Below are 23,091 nucleotides of genomic sequence, written 5' to 3' on the forward strand. Positions count from 1 at the left end.
ACACGGGGGCCTGGGCACTCCAGCTTCCCTGCCGGGTTCTGGTCCCTTCTCACCATTTCTGTGGTCACCCACACCTGCCAGCCCTGCCAGACACACTTCTAGTTGGAAACGCCTTGTTCCCGAAGTACTTAGAATATCAATAAAAATATGTGTGGTTCCAATATTTTGATTAATGAACCTAACAGATGTTTAAATGTAGCTCATTAAGTTGTACAGCAAAATCCTTGCTCTGGGGTTTTCCTGCCTAAAGCACTTTGCAGATTGGCTTTGCCGTCACAGCAGCACAAGTGAGTGCAGTGATCTGAGGGCCGCTGGGACAAGGCGTGGCCTGCTCTGGACAGGTCAGAAACAGAAGTGGCCAGATGGCCACCCGCCTGTTCTTCCTTAGCATCTCCCTCGCCGACTGATCGGGAGGGACTGTCTTTAAGAAGAACAAATCACACAGTTCTACCTTATGCTAACACGGCAGCCTGTCAACTTGTTAACATGTATCTAACCAGCGTGACTGAGAACGAAGATCGAAACAGTGGACTAAGATGAATTTTTTAGTATCAACTTTTGTTAATCAGAATTATTATCCCACTGATTTTTTTCAGTGGCATTGATAGCCGAAGGAGACTTATAATTTTTGTTGAAAGAGACGGACTAAAGTCATGGATCCTAATGGGAAAATGTGGGCTGGTTGGGTCCTGGGAGTCTGAGCTTGACCCCTCGGCAGGCCCCTGAGGATACAGGTGCTGTGGGCCTCAGTTCCTCATCTATGAAATGGGACCGTTGTAATAATGACATGAGATCTTTTTCAGCTCTAAAATTCTATGCTTTTATTATTCTCATGTTTTCAATCAATGGTTTTTCTCTCTAAAGTTTAACTCAGATGACTTCAACTTAATGGCACAGAAAGGAAGCTTATTTCTTGCTGCTTAAAAAATACCTGTTCTGTTGACTTTTAATATCTTAAATTGTGACCTTTGGAAAAAAGTCAGGTTTACAGAAGATTAGATTTGACTCCGAATCATTTTATTTTTAACTCTTAATAGCTGTTGGTTCTGTTTCTTTGCCTGTGGAGTCAAGAAAGGCATACTGAGCTCCAGTCTGTTTTTCCACTGTTGGAGCGTGTTAGCATGTGGGAGCTTCCCTCAGAAGTGCCCGAGGACTAGGATGGTGTAGCTTCTGTTGTTACAAGGAGTGAGGGTCTTCGTTTACTACGGAAAAAATTAAAGGAAGGTTTTTTATTTTCAAAGGGAAGCAGTTTCACTATTGAATTAACCTCTGTCTTTGAGATATATATTTTTAAAGCTTTTTAAAATAGCAAGCTCGGAGTTCCCGTCGTGGCGCAGTAGTTAACGAATCCGACTAGGAACCATGAGGTTGCAGGTTTGATCCCTGGCCTCGCTCAGTGGGTTAAGGATCTGGCGTTGCCTTGAGCTGTGGTGTAGGTTGCAGATGCGGCTCAGATCCCGCGTTGCTGTGGCTGTGGTGTAGGCCGGTGGCTATAGCTCCAATTGGACCCCTAGCCTGGGAACCTCCATATGCCGCGGGTGCGGCCCTAGAAAAGGCAAAAAGACTATAAATAAATAAATAAATAAAATAAAATAAAATAGCGGGCTAATGCCTTCCTTCGTGTGAAAAAAATGAGTTTTAAGTGACATAACCTTAGGCGCAGGAAAATAATGTTTTACAAACCATCTGCAAAATGTAATCTTTTACAGTCGTTTCTCTCGTGAATGGTCTAGAGGGACACGGAGCTGCAGGGGCCCCGCCCTCGTCCTTGGTGGGATGTGCTCGACCTGTGCCGCCTTCCCCTGCTGGCGCCTAGACACCTCCAGCGTCCAAATACGAACGTGGCCCTGGGGGTGTCCTTGTCTTGGAGAGTGTGTCAGAGCCCACTGGAAATGTCCGGATGCTCTAGAGTGGCCTTCGGTTGTCCAGTATAACTTATTTAATTTTGGTTACTCTAACAAAAGATGGCAGTTAAGGTTATATGATTTAAATTGTGTCTCTTAGTGGGGACAGCTCTTCCGTTCTACCTAAAGACACTAAAATGGTCCTTGATGCTCTCTGGGGCCCACTTCAGGAACGCTCTCCTGACTTTTTAGAGTGGTTTTGTCTTGTCTAAAGGAGCAGCATGTGGGGATTAAGAAATATTAATCCTCTAAAATAGCTGTCTTTCAATTTCAGGTGTTTAAGGATAATTGCTGCAAGAGAGAGATTCTGGCTCTTCAGATATACTGTAGGAATGAAGGCAGAGGCTGTGCAGAGCAGTTGACGCTGGGACATCTGCTGGTAAGGACGCGAGCCAAGAGTCGGCTTTACAGTCAGTGTGAGGTGGCCCTCACACTGGTGTTCCCGTCAGTCCTGCAGCATACGGCGAAGTGTGAGCACAGTCAGAGCCACGTGGGTAGGAAATGTAGTTTCTACGTCATCGTAGACAGAATTGTCAGGGGGTTTTTGAACACCCCGTCTTATTTAGAGTAGAAAGAAACCTGAATTGAATTTTCATTTTAGAAGGCCCATTAAAACCTCCTCCTTCTTATAACCACGAAACTCCATGTAACTTCTTATGTTTCCTTTTGATTAGTGTCATATTTTACCCTGGAAGGATATTTGAGATGGAGTGAAACAAAGTCCTTAGCAGATAACCACTTTTGTATCCAGGAAGAAGAGTTAATTGCCTTAATTCTTAAAAAGCAATGTAGTTTGAGTAATCACTAAATGGAGTATGGATTTAGTGTCTCTCAATACATTTCACTCTTCTCTGTGAAAAACTGGTCTAGCAGCAAGTAGAGACATTTTGTAGCATTTAATTGCATAGAGGCTGGAATTGGGTATTTCAGATTGGATTTTTGCTGGTTAAGAACTTTGAATTGGGAGTTCCTGTTGTGGCTCAGCAATAACGAACCCGACTAATATCCATGAGGATTTGGGTTCGATCCCTGGCCTTGCTCAGTGGGTTAAGGATCCGGTGTTGCCATGAGCTTCAATGCAGCTCACAGGTGCTGCTTCTGATCTGGCATTGCTGTGGCTGGTGGCTGCAGCTCCAATCTGACCCCTAGCCTGGGAACTTCCATGTGCCATGGGTGTGGCCCTCAAGAAAAGAACTTTGAATTGTTTGTCTTACAGGTGCATTTGAAGAATGATTGCCAGTTTGAGGAACTTTATTGTGTTCGTGCCGACTGCAAGGAGAAAGTACTGAGAAAAGACCTGCGTGATCACGTGGAGAAGGCCTGTAAATACCGTGAGGCCACGTGCAGCCACTGCAAAAGCCAGGTCCCAATGATCACATTGCAGGTGCAGTGTTTTCTTGTTTTACCCACCTTCTGCTCCATCCAGATGTCATTCGTCCACAGAATAGCTTTTTAAAGGACTATTCTAACAGAAATAAAGAGAAAAGATAGGAGTAAATAGCAATTTTCATCTGACTTTATTTCAGAGTTAAGCTTTATTTGTTTGCCCATTTTGATTTATGCAATTAACATTTTCCATTGCCTCAAGTGACTGTCATTTGGGGTGCCAAAAAATGAAGACTGATTATTCAGAGAAGGTAGAATTTTTCATTTGTCCCAGGGAATAGCCTTAAAATCATGTTGGATTACTTAATCATTTCACGGCTCCATGACATAACCATCATTTCAACAGAGTAATTTATCCTGCAGTATTGAAGTGCAGCTGTATCTCTTGGTGAGAGATGAGAATTTAAAATTTTTCACGCCTCCATTATTTTGGCACAGTTTTACATTGTGTGCATGTTAGAATCAGATCATATATATAAATTTAAGAGGAAGAGATGTTGGGATAGAGGACATGCTTTAAAAAGAGTCAGTGGTATAGACACCCTCAGCTGTTTGTTTGTTGGACAGTTGTTCACTGAGCACCTACTGTGTGGCGGGCCCTGTGCTAGGAGCTGGGGGTTCAGGGATGACCCTCATCTTCCAATGGGAAGATGGTTAGTAGGCAGACGTATAGCATTAAGTACTAGGAAGACAGATAAACTGGCATTGGGGAGCAGCGGTGACCAGGGCAGGCTCTCTAGGCAGGTGGGACGATGCAGGAAGAGCCCTTGGAACAGAGAGAGCACTCAGGCTCCAAGATGGAGCTAACTCAGTGGGTGGGAGTCAGGAACGGGGATGAAGACAGAGGTGATGGAGGCAGCCCCGAGCAAAGGCATGCTCAGAGTTAGGCATCACATGCGCTGCTCTGGCAGGTGTGACAGCCAGACGAGAGGGGAATCCGGGGAAAGGATGGAGTCCACAGTGTTCTTGGTGACCTGTCTTTTGAAAGGAGAGGGGCGGGCAACAGTTAGATTGAGGTACATTTTGAAGGTAGAGCCAGTGGGATTAGCTGATGGCTCATCAGCTTGAATGTGGAGTAAGAGTGCAGCTAACACCCAGCGTCTAGAACTAGAGCAACTGGACAGACCTGAGGGTCCTACCAAGGTGAGGCTCAGGGGGAGAAAACAGGCTTTGGGGACAATAGGCAGCAGTCTGGGCTGCAGGTTATGTGTTAGTAGGTGGGCTGTGCAGCCATGGGACTGGCCAGAGGCAGGGAGTAGTGGCCTGGGGCCACTTTGTTCCCCTTCTTAGCTTACAGACTGCTAGGAAGGGGCGGCTGTCCAGCAAAGGGGTGGCCGGCGTGGAAGGGCCGGGAGAGCCAAGTCCCAGAGGGAGGCGGAGCTGGAGGGCGTGGTGGGGCAGGTGTGGCACGTGCCACTGAGAGGCTAAGCAGGGAGGGGCCGGGAATTGGCTGCTGGACCTGGCAGGACAGTGATGTGCTCGCGGGGTAGGAAGGACCACGGACGTGCAGCCGGGCCTGAGGGGCTCCGTTGAATTCCTCGTGGACATTCCAGGGCACTTGCTGCCCCAAATTTAGGGAAGCTTTTCCGTACGAAATGAGCCACGCTCTCCTTGATATTCTCCAGCTTACCTGGCTCCGTAGAACTTCCCTGTGCCTGAAATCTGTCTCCTGTACGAGTCTGTGGTTGTTTCCAGTTACTAAAAACCTTCAAGACACTGTACCCTCCCCTTTGGAAAACTGAACAATTGCTTCAGTAATTAAATTCAGGTGAATGGGACGTGTACCCAGTGAGCATACTCTGACCGTACACATTCCTGTGTTGCTGTCAGAGTTGCCCTTTGCCTTTTGCAAAAATCAATTACATTTATTTGCAGAATAGAATCCAGGAATTAATCTTCATTTGAGGAAGAGTTTTCGAACATGTCAGTTAAACAGTTAAGTAACCAGCTCTGAGCTCCAGACAAGGCTGTAAAGCGGCTGGTTTTATTTTATTTTACTTTATTTATGTATGTATGTATGTATGTGTGTGTGTATTTTTGGTCTCTTTAGGGCCACACCTGCGGCATATGGAAGTTCCCAGGCTAGGGGTCAATTCGGAGCTACAGCCACTGGCCTACACCACAGCCTCAGCAATGCAGGATCCGAGCCGCGTCTGCGACCTACACCACAGCTCATGGCAATGCCGGATCCTTAACCCACTGAGCGAGGCCAGGGATGGAACCCGCGTCCTCTTTGATGCTAGTTGGGTTCGTTAACCACTGAGCCACGATGGGAACTCCATAAAGCGTCTGGTTTTAGAATAACGGCGTATGGAGTCAAGAAGCCCTGCAGGGGGCCTGTTGGGCAGCAGACCCTGAGCCGCTGGCTCAGGAGACACCAGAGGAAATTGCAGTCTCTCCCCTTTGTCCCCCTGCTGGTGGGGAGACACAGTCAGACCTGCAGTTATGCATGTGGTCATGTGGGCAGAGCCAGTTAGCAAGGCCCGAGAGGGTTACGATGGCTCTGGGGAGGAGGTGGCCTTTGATGGTCTGGATCTTAAATTTGTTGACTGCAAACGAGAGAAGCAGACAGATAGCAGGTGCAGAGACACAAAATGATAATTAAAAGTTGGGGACCTGAGTTGTGCAAATAAATATTCCTGTAAATCTTGCTGCACTTCTGTCGAACTGTTCTAACACTGCTGACACCGGAGCCTGTGATAATTTTGAGAGGCAGGCCTGGCCGAGGTCACCGCCAGTGCACCCCTCCCCGACTTGCGGGAACCCTCGGTGCCAGCAGGCAGTCACACTCTGCTGGTGTGTCGTGTGCCCTGGGCCCCGGCCTGTCAGTAGTGGTGGGATTCAGCTCCTGCCTTTTTTTTTTTTTATTTTTATTATTGTATTTTTTTTAGTGAAAGGTGAAGGATTTATTCGATCTGAAGAGAAGCCAGAGTATCAGCTCCTAAGTCTTGTTCCTACAACTCTAACTCATTTCATCTTGTCCTCTCAGGCCTTAAGTTTATTTTTAAAAAGAGCAGTTATTTGACTTAGGCCCGAAGCCCCAGGTCATCCTGACTTTCCACATGGCCCAATTTTTGTGATGTGACAAGTACGTCAGCTGTTGGTAAAACATAGGTTGATAAAACACTGAGTCTCTGGACCATTGCAGTTCACGCGAGCGTTTCTCTTCTCTTTGAACCGTGGCATTGGCATGTCAGCCGTTTTCATGTTTGTTTTTTTAAATCTATTAGCATATTTTAAGGTGTCAGGGAAAAAAATCTCTTCTTTCCCATTCAGTTCAGAAATGATCGAATATTACTCTCTTTGAGCAGTTCTTCTAATTTGTGAGAAGCCAGAATGGTAAAGGCCTCCTTTTGTGGAACCATGTACACACAGTTGGCCCCTGATCCGCGCAGGCTGGAGGCACTGGCTCCCGCACGGGCTGCAGCCTCGCAGCCACCCTCACCCCTGAGGTTGCTCAGCCACACACTCGCCTGCGTGTAGACTGCGGTCCCCGTGGACTGGGTAGAAAGTGTACGTGGACGCCGACCCGCGCAGGTCAGAGCCACGTTGACCTGGGTCCACCACGCGCTGCAGGGGGGGGGGTGTGCATATGCTGCAGCAGGGGGCTAGAGGTACAGACACTCCGGAAAACACCTGGCAACATGTCATTGGGTTGAAAATTCACAGGCTCAGGGAGCAGTTCCCCTGCTAGATGTTTAAGAGAAACGCGGCACATACGAGTCAGGCAGCGTGCAGAGCATGACCAGGCAGCAGGAATATTGGACCGACCTGACGTCCACCCGCTGGAGAACAGACACCTGGCTCATGTGGACTCAGGGGACTGTGTGACACAGCAGTGACAGTCAAAGACCTGCTGCTGGGGCGGCACATGGATTAGCCTGAGAAGCATTGAGCAGGTCGCAGAAGAGTCACAGGGGAAAATTCCATTGGAGTAAAATTCAGAGCAATCGAGACAAAACAGTATTTTGTCTGTTACACATATATGTGTAATGAAGCTTATTTTTTGAAACGCAAGATTCAGGTTTGTGGTCTGGGGGAGGGAAGGAGAGGAAGAGCTAGGAGAGGAGCGTACGCCTGGAGGGGAGTTGCCAGTTACGTCCTGGCCCCTGGACCCTGGCAGGGGCTGCCTAGTAACTCACACATGTTACGTCTCCTCCGTGTGTGTATCAGAGTTACATGAATTTTTTTTTTTTTTTGTCTTTTGTTGTTGTTGTTATTGTTGTTGTTGTTGCTATTTCTTGGGCCGCTCCCACGGCATATGGAGGTTCCCAGGCTAGGGGTTGAATCGGAGCTGTAGCCACCGGCCTACACCACAGCCACAGCAACACGGGATCCGAGCCGCGTCTGCAACCTACACCACAGCTCACGGCAATGCCAGATCCTTAACCCACTGAGCAAGGGCAGGGACCGAACCCGCAACCTCATGGTTCCTAGTCGGATTCGTTAACCACTGCGCCACGACGGGAACTCCTGAGTTACATGAATTTTATAGGCAGAACTCACTTCATTGATGTGCGGGGGGTTCTTATACACCGACAGATTAACAGGGTTTTTTAAAATGGGTGTATTACCCTCCTCTGGCTGTTATAACAAAGTGCCACAGAAGTCTGTTCCCCCTCGTTCCGGAGGCAGGGGTCTGAATCCAAGGTGTCCTGTGGACGCCCTGGAGAAGTCCCCTCCCTCGCCCCTTCAAGGCCCCTGGAGGTTGTGGCCCTTGGGTTCCCAGACTGGCGGCTGCTGTTCCGCACTCTCCCTCCACGTTGCCGTGGCAGTGTCCTGGGGGGCGCCCTCTCCTCCAGCGAGGACGTCGGGTCCAGCCTCATCCAGCGTGGCCACCTGACTAGTTGCATCTGCCAAGACTCTGCAAACACACGTACCCTCTGAGCATCAGGGTGGGCCTGAACTTTGGGGGGTCACTGCTCAACCTGCTACAGTGGACAAAAGCCATGAAAAGGCAGTTCCTGGGAAGTGTAAAGGGTTCATGTGAAAACATGCTAGTGCCCGTTCATTGCTACGGATTGCGGGTCACACTCCTGGCCCTTTTCACCCGTCCCGCTGTCAGAGGTCGAACCGTTCACAGAACTGGTGAGGTCCTGGGAAGCCGTCTTCTCACAGCGAGAGGCTGCCCTGATTGTGGAGGGGGTATCAGGGGTATTGGGAGGCCATGTCCATCCAAGTCACACGTCAAATACCATGCCCTTTGGTACCCCCCGGAAGCCCCTTTCTAGCAGTTTGTCACCTGGACACCCTTGCACAGATCTGCACAGACACATGGAGACCCTGCTGGGCTCGGCCTCGCCTCCACTGCCCTGCCGTCCCGGGCCCGACCCCGGTGCTCCCTCCCGGCCCCCTGCCACAGTGGTGATGTCTGTGTGCCGCCCAAGCCGCCCTGGTGGGGCTGACCCAGCACGCAGGGCATGCCCGCCTGGTGAACAACGGTGGGGTTCAGGGAGGGGGGCGTGGCCTCTGTGGAGTGTTTGCCACCTTAGTTCTCCAGGCCCGTGACGATTCAGTCCTCAAGACACCCCCCCCCCCGAGGAGGGCGGGTCACGCCCCCATCACAGGAGAGGCAGCATGAAGCCGTGTGTCCAGGGTTTCCCACTGAAAGACAGGAGAGCCTTGATTTGGGAGCCCGTGGGGATCCTGAGCACAGCCAGGCACCCCATGGCTGTCCTCTCGTGGGAGGCCTGCTGGTCACTCAGCCTGGTCACTTCTAATGAGCTCTGGACAGCTGTGGACTCGCCTGCCGCGGGCTCTGCAGGCCTCTGAGGACCGAGCCCGGGTACAAGCAGCCACGCACCTAGGGTGTCATCTCTGTGCGGCAGACGCACTGTGAAGAGAACAGTGTGGCCCTGGCTCCAGGCCTCAGAGGAGAGGAGCGTCCCCCATGGGCCACCGTGTCCTTGACCTCCCGCCTGCCAGGTCAGACTGAGCCTCGCAGCGAGCGCTCCCCCACGCACACTTAACAGCAGTGTAACTGGAGGCGCAGAGAGAATCCGAAAGAGCAGGCTGGGGGCGTTGAGAGGGTCCCAGGGCTGCCGAGGACACCACCACGCTCTCTTCCTGCTCAGTTACAGCCCCGGCTCTGCCGCATTCGCCTCCCTCCAGCCACCCTCTGTCACATGTCTGGAGTGCTCTCCAGGCCCTGGGATTTGCTCTCCTTGTGAGAAGTCTTTCCCTGGCTTTGCTTCTGGACAGGTGTACTGGGCAGGTGCCCAGCAGGTGCCCGTGGCATGAATTGAACTTTCATCATCATCTAGGCTCCATCAAGTTGAAATCTGTGCCATCCAGAGAAGGGCTAAACCAGAATTTATCCGCATTTTCCACGTGCTAAAGAAAATCTAGATAATTTCAAGACAGTAAATACCCAGTAGATCACTTTATTTTCAGGTTGCTGAGAAGCATTATTTCCAAATCCCAAACTGAGGGGCCAGAGGAAATCCGTCCTTCTCCTCACCAAGCAGAGGCTGGGCACCGCCGTCTCCTGCTGTGGGCGAGGGCAAGGCCAGGCCTGCCTGCACACAGGTGTCGGGCAGTGGCTTGGAGGGGATGAGGCTGAAAGGGAGCCATGGTTGGGGCACCCCCTCCGGTGGACTCTGCATCCACAGGTGCCCTGGGCAGTCAGGTTGCATAGCCCCGGTGAGATGCCGCCTTTCTCGGTGCTCAAGCTTTGGCAGCACAGCGACTCCTCCGGGGTGATGGGGCTGGCGTGGCGCAAGGCACTCATGTAAGGGGAGCGCTCCCCTCCGGCCCTTGGGGACCTTGGGGATGTTGGTGGGGTCTCAAGGAAGACGGGTGTGTGTTTCCAAGTTGGCAACGCTTCCTCTTTCCCCTTCAGAAACACGAAGACACCGAGTGTCCCTGCGTGGTCGTGTCCTGCCCGCATAAGTGCAGCGTCCAGACCCTTCTGAGGAGCGAGGTAAGGGCGTGGCCGGGGCCCCTCAGGAGCTGGGAGCCCTTGGGACCCCGCTCTCCCCTTGAAGCTGAGGCCTGAGCTTCCCACAGATGGTGGGTCTGATGTGTAGAGCAGGAAACGAGGACAAACCTTAGGCTCCGTGGAAGCCGGATCTTTCCGACGCAAACAGTTAAAAGCTGCGGAGTGGTACATTCAGGGCGACCATCGCCAAGAACTGAGAAAATGGGCACATTTACAGTGCAAGCAATGGTGATGCTTGTTAGGTTTTTTTAAAAAGTCTATTTTTAAGTCTGTAAAATAGGAGTTGCTCTTAAGAGTTGTCTCAGGAAAAGAAAGTAATTGAGAGATGCTCCTGCACCACGCTGGCCACACGTGCTTGGGCGAGTGGGTGCCAGGCCAGTCCCGCATTTGGGGGCCACCAGGAAGGCCACCCTCCCGCTGCCTGTGTCATGCACACTCCTTTGAGGCAGGAAGATTTTGCATTAACCTCGTTGGGTCAGGAGATGTCCAGCTGGAATGATTCCAAGGATTCTTGATGGTTTTGTGTCTGGTCCTGACCCAGATCCCTCCAGTCGCTGTTCTGGGGGCTCCTGTGGGCTCAGAGGGTCCCCGTGCCCGGCCCCCTTGGTCCTGGGAGCTCTGATCTGAGGCACCTGCTCACCTCAGCCTTGTTCCACAGCCTGGAATTTTACACCTGGGTGTGGGGGGGGGGAGGGTCAGCCTGTCACACCCCTGACTGACGGAGGGGACCCATGTGGGCCTGCGGAAAGGACAAGAGGGTGCACGGAGAGCCCTGGTGACCGTGGCCTCTGGGCCCCTGCACGTGCCCCTAGGGATGGCAGGGCCGAGCATGTAGGCTGTTCCCACAGTTGGAAGCCCTTCTGCTAAAGTGAATGGAGGAAGAGTCTACTGCTGAAATAGTTTCCTGGGTTTTATGTACTTTCCTAAATTTTGACTCACTCAGGGACAAAAGCTGCCTCCATTTTGCCTCTGAGTTATTTTTATTTTTAAAAATCTTTAAGCTTGCATTTACCTTGGGTTTCTGGTGAAAGACACTATTGAGTTATAGATTATTCTTGCTTCTATCCCGAAGTGCCCGTGAATTCTGTAGGGCTCTAAGAATGATGATAATAAAGCCAATTTAGGAAAAAGTACAACCCTGAGTTTATAGTTGGTGCCCTGAGAGTAACATCAGACTCCGTGTATCCTTGATCGTAACATTGTAACTGTTTGCTGGTTAGATTGACAATTGTGTTGATGGCCGTGAAAGACTATGTTTTTAAATTCTCCAATTGGCATTTTTGCACACACGGTCTCCTGTTGGGTTTCTGTGCCAGTCGCCCGTGACATGGCTTTGGGGTGCTTTCCCCCAGGGACAGGCCAGGCCTCTGACCACCGGGACTCTGCCCTGGCCCAGGTTGGCCCGGCCGTGGTCAGGTGGATCCCTCAGGGCGCCCGTCCGGTTCAGCCGTGGCAGCAGGCGGGAAGGCCGTGCTGGGAGCCACTTCCCCCTCCCAAATGCTGACCTGGGGGAGGACGGTCCGTCCTGCAGGACTGAGCAGAAGGTAGAAACGCCTGCGCCGCCAGAGCCGCGCGCCCGGCTCGTGGGAAAGCGCGTTCCCGGGGCCGCTGCACACGGCGCTCAGACTATTCTCATTCAGGGTCTAATTGTTTTCCATAAAGAAGATCTATCCCTAGAGTTTCCTGATGAGCATTTCTTCAACAAAGAAGGAAATTATCCTTAAATTGGATTAGCCTAACGCAAAACACAGTGTCTTTAAAATGTAGACATTTCAATTCCCTTTTCTCTCGAGGGGGCATCGTAAGTGGGTTTTATCTGATGATTTGCCGGCATTTCAGCTGAACTTGGGGGGGGTTCCTTCCTCGCAAGACGAGTTAACTCCCTTCTCCCAACCCTCTTGGTTTCTTCCTCAGTTGGGTGGGCGGGGCCGCCTTAGGGCGCCTGTCGTTAGAGTTGAGAAGCTGTGGGGATTTAAGGCCCTACAGAGGGAAGGAAGTGTTCCAGGGAGGGAACTGCTCATCTCCAGTTTATCTTTGCGTCTGAGAGTAACGGTGCACTGTGTGAGCTTGCTTTGAAGGTACTCCCGTGTACTGTATATTAGGTGTGTGGCCCAGTTGCATCCTGAATGCTTCCTATTATTTGTGTTTCATGCAATTTTTGTTGAGAGTCTTTAAATGTGCATTTCAGTTTATGTTTTTTTCCTTTCTTTTTAAAATCCCGGCACTGCAGACGGCATGTCACCAAACAACCCGTTCTAGAGAAACCGCGAGTTTAAGAAATGTTACAGTGAATGTACTTGTGTATATTGGTGTACATATGTGTATACACGTGACGATACTGTATATTTACTGCATATAAGCCTAGGAAGCAGATGCTGTATACACACCTGTAGCTAATAACACCATTCGTAAGAATACAACCCAGATGCTATCTACCTGTGCCCTTGATATGTTTGAACATTTTCATGCAAACGTTTGTGCCACAACTCACGTCTCTTTCCCGTTGCAGTTGAGTGCACACTTGTCAGAGTGTGTCAATGCCCCCAGCACCTGTAGTTTTAAGCGCTATGGCTGCGTTTTTCAGGTCAGTATCCGACATTTGTCCTTCCCAGTCGCTGACATTCCGCCCTGAGAGAAAGTCATTCTATTAACATTTTCACATGCAGACTCTGGACTTCTAGTCTTTGTCACGGAACCGAGTCGCCCTGTCGCATGGGTGACGGAAGCCGCATGCAGCAGACGTGGGGGCTGGCTTTCCACGCCGGTGGCGTTTTGCGACTCCAGGTGGACACCCGTGCTGAGGAGGAAGTTAATGTGTTAGAACCGTCACCTCAAAACCAGCTAGTAAATGGGACAGATAGGGCTGACATTCGGTGGGGTTTCTAGGTAGATTGTCATGGAATCTCAGCTGTTGTTGGAACATAAGTCGGTAGCAAACCGGACGTGGTTTCAGCAGCAGGTGCGTCCCTGCACAGTCGTGAGGATCACCCACGCGTGTGTCCATAAGTGCGTTCCGTGTACATGCCACACCTCCCAGAGACCGTGTGGAGAGGACGTCCCCGTCGCTGCCACACCTGTGCTGTGAGAAACCTGTTCCTGGTTCTTTTTGGTTTCGGTTTCGTTTTTTCTTTTTAACACGTCTGGGATCACTAGTGAGTTTGAACTGAGTTTTCATTTAAATGTATATCTTAATCTTAAAACTATCAAAGGGCAGTATGTGCTACAATTAAGGTATTTTATATTCAGTTTTATGTATTACTAATACGTTATTATGAAATCAGAACAGAGATATTGGCATCTCAGTATTAGAAAGTAAAAAGCCTGAGGGTAAGAGTGACTGTAGCTTTCCTTTGCTTCAGTCTCTAAGGAGACTGAGCCTTCACCACTGTTATGTCGTATGTACATATATATCATTCATTCTGTGTATGTATATATATATGTTTATATATATATAAAACGGTCCTTATATCAACATATATATATGAATATGCTATGTACAGAGTATATGTTTTGGAGATCATTAAAATGCTTTCGGTGGCTTTTTAACTTTCCAAGATCAAAACAAATTATATCTTCTATGCACTTTTTCCTTAAATATGTGAATTGCTACTCCATGTGCTTATACTGACTCTGAGATGGTCCACATCTCATGTACTCTGTCCATTGTTTATGTTCTGTATGTAACCCTCTAAGTACACTCAGAATATTGAGGAACCTTTTCAGATACAGTGTATTTCATGAGTAAGTAAATACTTTAGTGAATGATTTAGAACGCTACTTGGATGGCATGTTACTAGATTATTGTAGCAGCATCTAGCTATGACTGCAGGTGTCTTTAAATTTTCCACTTATGTTTTAATGCCAAAAAATTTTTCAAAAAACAAAAATGGGGAGTTCCCTTTGTGGCACAGTGGAAAAGAATCTGACTAGGAACCATGAGGTTTTGGGTTTGATCCCTGGCCTCGCTCCTTGGGTTAAGGATCCAGCATTGCCGTGAGCTGTGGTGTGGGTCGCAGACATGGCTCGGATCTGGTGTTGCTGTGGCTGTGGCGTAGGCCGGCAGCTAAAGCTCCGATTAGACCCCTGGCCTGGGAACCTCCATATGCCACGGGTGCAGCCCTAAAAAGACAAAACAAAACAAAACAAAAATGATATTCTCAAATTTAATTTCTTGATGTTATAAGTATGAAATGTAGGTGAGAAGGCCCTCGGTATGAAGTTTGAAGGGTGAGGAGCAGGGCCCTGGGATAGTTGTGGAATTCAGTGTCTTGTCTCTGAGCTACTCTGCTCTCTGAGTCCCCCACCTGCACACAGGGGAGTAGGGGCTGCAGAGCGTGACCCCTTTGAGGCTGGAGGCTCCCTGTTCACCTTGTGTGGATAAGTCTCCCCTCTCTGTGCATGGTGCTGGCTTGGGGTCGTCTGTGAGTCTCTGTCCTCTGTCACGGAATAAGGTTGGCTTAATGCATCGCTTTTTTGTTCCCACAGGGGACAAACCAGCAGATCAAGGCCCACGAGGCCAGCTCTGCAGTACAGCACGTCAATTTACTGAAAGAATGGAGCAATTCTCTAGAGAAAAAGGTACGCAGCACATTTTCCTGCTTTTGTTGGTTATTAATAGTTTCTTCAGATTATTTAAAGAAGAAAACCTTTTTAATAGCAATGGTTTTAGAGTTCCCGTCATGGCTCAGGGGAAGTGAATCTGACTGGTATCCATGAGGGTGCAGGTTCGATCCCTGGCTCAGTGGATTAAGGATCCAGCGTTGCTGTGAGCTGTGGTGTAGGTCGCAGACATGGCTCGGATCCCACATTGCTGTGGCTGTGGTGTAGGCTGGCAGCTATAACTCTGTTTGGATCCCTAGCCTGGGAACTTCTATATGCTGAGGGTGCAGCCCTAAAAAGACAAAAAAAAAAATAGTTATGGTTTTGGATAAAAGAAACAGCATGGAGTTCATGTCATGGCTCAGTGTTTAACGAATCTGACTAGGAACCTTGAGGTTGCGGGTTCGATCCCTGGTCTCGCTCAGTGGGTTAAGGATCCGGTGTTGCTGTCAGCTGTGGTGTAGGTTGCAGATGTGGCTTGGGTCTGATGTTGCTGTGGCTCTGGCGTAAGCCAACGGCTACAGCTCCAATTAGACCCCTAGCCTGGGAACCTCCATATGCCACGGGTGTGGCCCTAAAAGGACAAAAGACCAAAAAAGAAAAAAAAAAAAAAGAAACAGCATCAAGAGACTGTCAAAAAAGTAAATTCTCTTTAAGTGATCTTGAGTTTATAAGCGAAGGTGTGTGTTTTTGATAGCTCACTCTTTATTTTTCAATTGCCAAGCAAGTACGAAGTGCTTTTTAAAAAAATCAGACTGTGGTTATCCTAGCATGGATCTAGAACAGGGATTGACGAATGTCCAGCCCCCACCCCATCTTTTTGTAAATAAAGTTCGCGACCCTGCACGGTGGCTTCAGTGTGGTGTGTGGCTGTCTTGCACCACGAGGGTGGCGCTGATGAGTGGAGACGGACACAGCCTGTGCAGCCTTAAGGATTACCCACGGGCTCCTTACGGAGAAGGCCTGCCAACCCCCGTCCTGGGAGGTTACCATGTGCCCTGCCTTGCTGCCCGCCTTCTAAGTGGCAAGCAGGGAAAGACGCGTCCTGATCACTGGTGTTGCTGTTGAATTTCTCAGCCAGTGGTGTGCGAAGTGTGGGTACCACGCACCCACTTCCTGGACACACTTGTGCTCCTGGGGGTCCCCTCAAGGTCCTCGGCTGGGGGGTCTGGACTCCTTGGCAGCCCTGTCTGCATGATGCTCCTTCCTGGGGGACTCAGCTCAGCCGGTCCTTCTTCCGTGAGAAAAACACGGACGCCTCTAAGACTTGATAGACAAGGTTGTCGGGCCTCCTATCGTGGCCTGTGGCTCCTATGCAGAAATAAGCGCTTAAGTTGATATGCGGCAGGCATCTGTTGAGAACTTATGGTGGTCGGAGGGGACGAGGGCAGATGACAGCCAGGCAAGTTGATATTTTCCTTACTAAAGATTTGTAAAGATTTGAATATCTTGTTTTGAGTATTAAATCCAAGTAATTTAAAATGTAAATGTACTGGAAAGAATCTAAAGCTTTCAATCAAAAGGTGTTTATTAAATCTGGCGTAGGAGTTCCCGTTGTGGCACAGTGGTTAACCAATCCGACTAGGAACCATGAGGTTGCGGGTTCGATCCCTGGCCCTGCTCAGTAGGTTAAGGATCCGGCGTTGCCCTGAGCTGTGGTGTAGGTTGCAGACGTGGCTCCGATCCTGCATGGCTGTGGCTCTGGTGTAGGAAGGTGGCTACAACTCCGATTGGACCCCTAGCCTGGGAAGATCCATCTGCCGCGGGAGTGGCCCTAGAAAAGACAAAAAGACCAAAAAAAAAAAAAAAAAAATCTGGCATAAAATAGTTTCTCTCACCTAAATGCTTAAGCTCAGAGGGTAAGCAAAGCGGGGCTCTGTGTGCCGAGTGCACGGTGGTGCAGGAGGGCTTCTGTGCGGCGGGAGGGAGCTGTGCTCCGGGATGGTTTACCATCCCCAGGAGCACGCAGTGGCTCCGCGCTCAGTGACGGCTGGCCCGTGGACCTTTTCTCCCTCTTTTGGAAGAGTGTGTTCTCTTTCTGCCTCTTTAAAGTCATAGGCCCGGATCTCAGGGGTTTTGTCCCTCGTAGATGCTGGTTCTCGCTGATCTGCCTTCTCAGGTGATCTTCACTTACAGTGAATTGGTTTGGTTCCAGCCGTGCTAGTTGCAGGACAGTGAGTGGGTCTGAGGTGCATGGTTGTGGGTGGTGCTGTCACCACGTGGCTCCTGCCTCCCCACCCGTCACATGTGTTGTCCCCCCGCCCCTGCCCCGACAGAGCACAAGTTTGCATGGTTAGAAACCCCAGAGCACAGCAGAACGGCCGGCCCCGGCGCCCCCCGCCCCGCAGCAGGTTCTCGCTGCCACCACAGGTTTGAAACGTCTGCCCTCTCGGTGTCGCTCCGTGAGTAGCCTCTCCTGATCCACCCCTCAGGAGGGCCCCCCAAGCCTCAGCTCTGTGCCCCCTCGTTAGTGTTCACGAGAAGGTGTCTCCTTTTGACCAGGCCCAAGAGCAAAAACCGAACAGTGAGTGTAAGTTCTGTATTTTCTTAAAGTGGGAGTTTATTTCTCATTGTGGGATTATTTGGTTGGAATCTCCTGAGTTATCTTCTTCATCTATAATAGAAACTAGAACTTTCCAGTTGGTTCAGAAAAACTGCCTGTTACATTCACAAAGTAAATCAAACTGAAGAAAAATGGTTTTGTGACACCCAGACTGTAAAACACCCATCCTCTGTTTTAGGAGAGCCGCCGTCTGAGGGCAGTGTGGGAGCCCGCAGAGCAGGCTGGGTCAGGAAGCACAGGGGCCCCTGTTTTCACCTGCTGTGTGGATGTCACACTCTGCTTCTGGGAAACACACCCACCAGATGGACGTGCTGTGCGGGTCCCCCTGCCCGGCAGGTGAAAACAGGGACTGCCGGCGCCAGGTGGGCTCTTGGATTGAAATGTAAATAAATAGAGACAGTTTAGGGGAGTCCCTCAATGAGACGCCGAGTTTCCTGTGACATGAGGTGCGACTGCTAACGTGCGGTTCATCCGCTCATCCTCAGGTAGCCTGATGTGCGCACCAAGAGCCTGCTGTTGGTTTTGCAGCTGCTCCTGAGACTTTTATCCAAAGGGCTGGTGGTGCTTGATCTCTGTCTTTGGGGTGTGGGAATAAGGAGCCTAGGAATTGTGTCCACCATTGACAGATGGGAATGAGTGAGTTGTCACTTTAGCAAAAGCACAAGCACCACGGCTGCGGCCTGGGCCCGTCTGGGTGTGTGCAGGCTGGTCACGTTAGGAGGTTCTGTGAGACGTTAGAATCAAGGGGCCATGTCCTTTTGCGCCAGGTGAGGCCCTGGGGCAGCGAAGTCTGTGCTGCAAGTTTTCTGTTCCTTCCCAGTCGCCCCCAGGGGCTGAGCATCCTGAGTACTGGTCTTCTTCAGAAGGCAGGGTCAGGAATCCAGATTTGTCCTAGTGCCTTTGGGCTGTCACCTGGTCCTCAGGTGGGGAGGGGTCAGAGCAGCACCTCTGAGCGGCCGTGCAACACGTCCGTGAGTCACGGAGCTCACCGTCTTCCCGAGTGGCAGCCGCACAGAGACGGAGACAGCTGTTGGCAGGGGGAGCCTTTCCAAGGCCTGCAGTGCCTTCGTGAAGCCCTGCGAGGAGGCCTCGTAGGATCGCCCTCGAAGCCTCACCCCGGGGGCTTTGAAGACCAGTGTAAATTGGTTCTGGGGAGCTAATTATTTTTCAGAAGGGAATTTTGAAAAAGCCCAATTTTGAAAGAGTCCTTGGACCGCCGTGGCACTACTGGTGGATGTGCTGAGCTTTGTGGAAGGCCTGCAACCCGGGCCCGCAGCTCATGTCTGCCGGCTGCCCAGAACCAGTGAGCCCGCGAGGGACTGCTCTGGCCTGCTTCCTCCTTATGCTGAGAGCTTTTCAGGGGCGCCTGGTGGGTGGGAAATAATTGAATGGCTTGCATCTATCATTCTTTAAAGTAAAATAGAATAAAAGGAAATATTCGGGCGCATTTTGAGTGATTACGGCAAGAACTTGGTTTTGTGACCGTTTTTCAGCACGTACACACTTACGCAAGTGCGCGTACAAGCAAGGTGAGATGTGATCATGTGTTTCCTACTGTGTTTCCTGGTCGGAGCTGGGGAGTGGCTTTTAGTTGCCAGCATTGTAATTGTTGCTAATAAACATTAAAACCACTTGCTGTTTGCTTAATTGAAGACTTTCTTTTTCAGGTTTCCTTGCTGCAGAATGAAAGTGTAGAAAAAAACAAGAGCATACAGAGTTTGCACAACCAGATCTGTAGCTTTGAAATTGAAATCGAGAGACAGAAGGAAATGCTGCGAAATAACGAGTCCAAAATACTTCACTTACAGGTAAGAAGCGGAAGATTGTGCCTGCATAAGGGGGACGCATTCGTGTTTCTGGGACCTTCTCAGGGAGGTGATTTCAGCAGAAACCCTGCCCTTTGTCAGACAAGGCAGCTGGTTTCTCTGGCCTAAGCAAAGCCGGGGAGAGGCATCCTGGCCCCGGAGCCCATCTGTGAGGCCGCAGGCGCCGCTCCGCCCCCTCCTGGAGGGCAGGCCCCGTCCTGTGCCATTTATTCATTATTGGCGACGTAAGATGCAAGGCACATGTTTTTAGGTTAGCTGTTTTTGTTATTAAAGATTTTGTATTGTTCCTGAGTAGTCGTGTGTAAGGTTTCACTTCCCAAAGTGAACTGAAGCCAGACGATCCTGTGTTGAATCCTCTGCTGTCAGTGCTTCTCCGTGGTGGGCGGTGGTCCAGAGCCGCCTCCGCACAAGCCCACGAACTCCGCTGCCCCGAGGGCTGTGGTGTGGGGATGGGCCTGATGAAATCTGGCTCCTCGCTTCTGTCACCGTGTGCTTGTTTCGCGGCGCTCTCCTGGGCGCTGTCTTCACATCCGCCTGCCCTCGGGGCCCTTCCCTGTGGACCCCGTGTGGAGCACATTTCCAAAACGGTCTTCCGGTGCTCCCCAAAATTATCTGGAAGAGAAGATGTTTCTTTCTTTCTTTTTTTTTTTTTGCTTTTTAGGGCCGTACCCACAGCATATGGAGGTCCCCAGGTTAAGGGTCCAATCGGAGCTGCAGCTGCCAGCCTACACCAGAGCCACAGCAACTAGGGATCCGAGCCGTGTCTGTGACCTACACCACAGCTCACAGCATCGCCGGATCCTTAACCCTCTGAGCGAGGTCAGGGATTGAACCCGCAACCTCATGGATGCTAGTTGGGTTTCTGTTGTACCACCAAGAATATCTTTCTGCCCATTTTAACATTGAGATGAGTTACAGTGCCTGGAATTGCATAGGGATTTAACTTAGTTTCATTGTATTAAATTTCCTGGTTGTCCAGAGATGAGGAAAAACATGAGACATTAAATTGAGTAGAAAAGATACAAATTGCAAGTATTGAATCAAGCCAGGAAGTACAAGGTCACATAAAATACTGCGAGGCAGCCGGACCTCCTCTTCCCTCACCTCCCTGTCCTGACTCTGCTCCTCCTCACACACCGCAGATGTCAGCGTAAAAGCCACCTCCTCCCGGAAGCCCCCCCAGCCTCCTCAGTGCCCCCCCAGCCCTGTGTGGTGAGCCACCCTGCTGCTGACAGACCTGTGGAGCTCTGTCCTCTCCTTCCCTGAGTCTCGAGCAGACAGGGCCACACAGGAGTCCCCACAGTAGGCAGACACGATGCAGGCAGAGTGTTTGCTCTTGCCGCTCGAGGAAGGTAGCTTCTTACTGTTTTACTTTGTAAAGGACACGTTTCTTCTTAATTAAAAAGACAGCCTAGGAGCTCCCACTGTGACGCAATGGGATTGGTGGCGTCTTGGGAGCACTGGGATGCAGGTTCGATCCCTGGGCCGGCACAGTGGCTTGAGGATCCAGCTTTGCTGCAGCTTCAGCTCAGGTTGAGACTGCGGCTTGGAACTGATCCCTGGCCCAGGAACTCCATGTGACACGGGGCAGCAAAAAATGGGGGGGGGGCATGGGGGGGCGGAAACAGCCTAGATGTGGTCAGTAGAAGCCACATGAACAGTCGTCCTGCAGTCGAAGGGTCTTGGGGCTGGAGTGAGCTCTGTCCACGGGCCGCATCGCATTGGCTCGGTGACTGCATGGTGTGAGGCGACACACGGCAACTTCAGCCCCGAGGGGCACGAGCCTGAGACAGACAGAGTGATGCCTGAGCCATCCTGTGATTAGGGCTTATTCCCATAGTGTGTGGTCTGTGCCATCCAGCTCAGCTCCTGAATCCTTTCTGCTAAGAAAATCCTCACTTGGCTTTAAGGCGGGTTTTTCTGGAGGCGCTCCCCCGCTTGGGGAAGGACGTGGGCTTGCTGATCTCACAGGGGCTGGCGGAGGCCACCGCTCTGCCCTGACCCTGCACCGCTTTCCCAGGTGACAGCAGAACCTCCCCTTGCCGCGCGTGCGCCCTCCTGACTGTGTTCTTGGTCCCGCTGTCGCCTCAGACTCCTGGGCTCTGCTCCCGGGAGCCCCTCACCGCTTCACACCGCTGCCCTCATGTGTCACCTGTCTCGGGGTGATGGATGGGCTGTCCCGGGCTGTCCTTCGGCTCGTGGCTCACTCCAGGGTCCGCCAGTCACGCAGGGCCATCCCTCAGACCGGCCACTGATCGGGTGCCTTTTCATTAACTGCCCTCGTGTGCTCAATAGTGTCCCCCCTAGCCTGGTTTGTCACTTTGTCATTTGAGTAAGTAGAGGACGAAAGAACAGTTACAGATACTCAGTAGGAATACATTACAGGTTCGGGTGTCTGTTAATGTCAGTTGCATTGTCCCCAGAAAATAGACTTTGTGAGCTAATAACCATGCCTTAGTCGTAGGTATTTAAAAATGAGGTAAGTCAGTGTAGCAAGCAGCAGTCTTTGGAGAAATCAGCGTTACTTTTCAAATGTTAGCTAATATCAGGGTTTCTTGGAAAGAGGAGGAAGATCAACACTGTACTTTTACCCCAAAAAGTAACCAAAGCCTCTGTTTGTTCCTTCACGGTTACTGAGAACCAGCAAAGGTGCTGAAACCTAGAAGTTTAAAAATAGGCCCAGAAGCAGAAGTGCCCTCAGCAGGCGCTCGGGACGCTCCGCTGCCAGGCCTGCAGCCACTCAGCCTTCGGGAGCTTGATTTCGAAGACGCGGGTTCTCTTTAGAAGTGAAGACCCCCTGGGTCGTCCGACCCGCGGGCAGGCCAGCCCTTCCCACAGACCAGCCCCAGTCCCGCCCCCCGGGACTCATATGGACGGGCTGGCCTCGGGCTTCCGGGAAAGGGGGCTTCTGACTCATTTAAATCGAGCCTCCCTGTCGACAGCCATGTGTTTGTCAGCAGGACCCTCTGCCCCCCGATGGCCACAGGGCACTGAGCAGGGTGCCGTGAAGGGAACAGACCCCTCTCGTGGGCCCCCAGGGCCTTCATGAAGACCTGCCGCCATCCTGCACAGACATCCAGGTCTCTGGAGCAGGTGGCAGCGTGGTGGCAGCTCTACCCTGGGACACAGGCGGGGTTCTGGAATGCCCTCTGCCCCCGCAGGGATAGGGTGGCACCCCTGGCCCTAGACCAAGCCGCGGGTAGGAAGCTCACATAGCTTGGCCCCGGCTGGTGCTCAGCCCTGTTGGGGACAGAGGCCTTGAGAAGGGCCAGTGGGCGTGACTCCAGTGTCCTGAAGAGAGAGGCTGGCGCAGAGCAGTGTGGGGGCTGAGTGCCCTGCAGGCGGTGGGTGAGGCCTCTCAGTCCTTCCTGGAAACTGGGGACCTCTGTACCTGTGTCCCCTGAGGTGCTTGTGTGCCCTGGATATGATGCCCTCTGAGGGCTGGTGTGGGGCAGCGGGCCTTGTGACCCCTGCTCTGCTCCTGACTCGCGGGTATTTGATGGCCGTGGTGCTGCATTTTCGGAGAGTTCTGACTGTGTGTTGCCTTTTTGACCCTTTGATTTGGAAGCGAGTAATAGACAGCCAAGCAGAGAAACTGAAAGAGCTCGACAAGGAGATCCGTCCCTTCCGGCAGAACTGGGAGGAGGCAGACAGCATGAAGAGCAGCGTGGAGTCCCTGCAGAACCGGGTGACCGAGCTGGAAAGCGTGGACAAAAGCGCGGGCCAGGCAGCTCGCAACACAGGTGAGGCAGGCGGGCCGGCAGGAGGCGTGCGGATCGGGGAGGGCCTGGGACGGGCGCCACGTGTCTTGGCTCCTCCTGGGAGCCTGGCCGGGTCCCAGGACCCCAGGTCGGCGGCGTGGCCAGATGCCGA

General features: G+C 51.3%; 1 protein-coding gene across 8 annotated transcripts in view; it reads left to right on the forward strand.

Annotated features, from left to right (window-relative positions):
• Nucleotides 1-23,091, forward strand: part of TRAF3 (TNF receptor associated factor 3) — a 119,652-nt gene that overhangs the window by 90,291 nt on the left and 6,270 nt on the right. For 7 of the 8 annotated variants that reach the window (XM_047796645.1, XM_047796642.1, XM_047796641.1 and 4 more), the window contains 7 exons: nt 2,179-2,283; nt 3,121-3,288; nt 10,132-10,212; nt 12,740-12,814; nt 14,716-14,808; nt 19,060-19,200; nt 22,787-22,961. In XM_047796645.1, the coding sequence (XP_047652601.1) occupies nt 2,179-2,283; nt 3,121-3,288; nt 10,132-10,212; nt 12,740-12,814; nt 14,716-14,808; nt 19,060-19,200; nt 22,787-22,961 (838 nt within the window). The remainder of the gene's footprint in view (nt 1-2,178; nt 2,284-3,120; nt 3,289-10,131; nt 10,213-12,739; nt 12,815-14,715; nt 14,809-19,059; nt 19,201-22,786; nt 22,962-23,091) is intronic. The other variant, XM_047796648.1, reaches the window with a different exon arrangement.

Source organism: Phacochoerus africanus, chromosome 9, assembly GCF_016906955.1.
Source record: "Phacochoerus africanus isolate WHEZ1 chromosome 9, ROS_Pafr_v1, whole genome shotgun sequence".
NCBI lineage: Eukaryota > Metazoa > Chordata > Mammalia > Artiodactyla > Suidae > Phacochoerus > Phacochoerus africanus.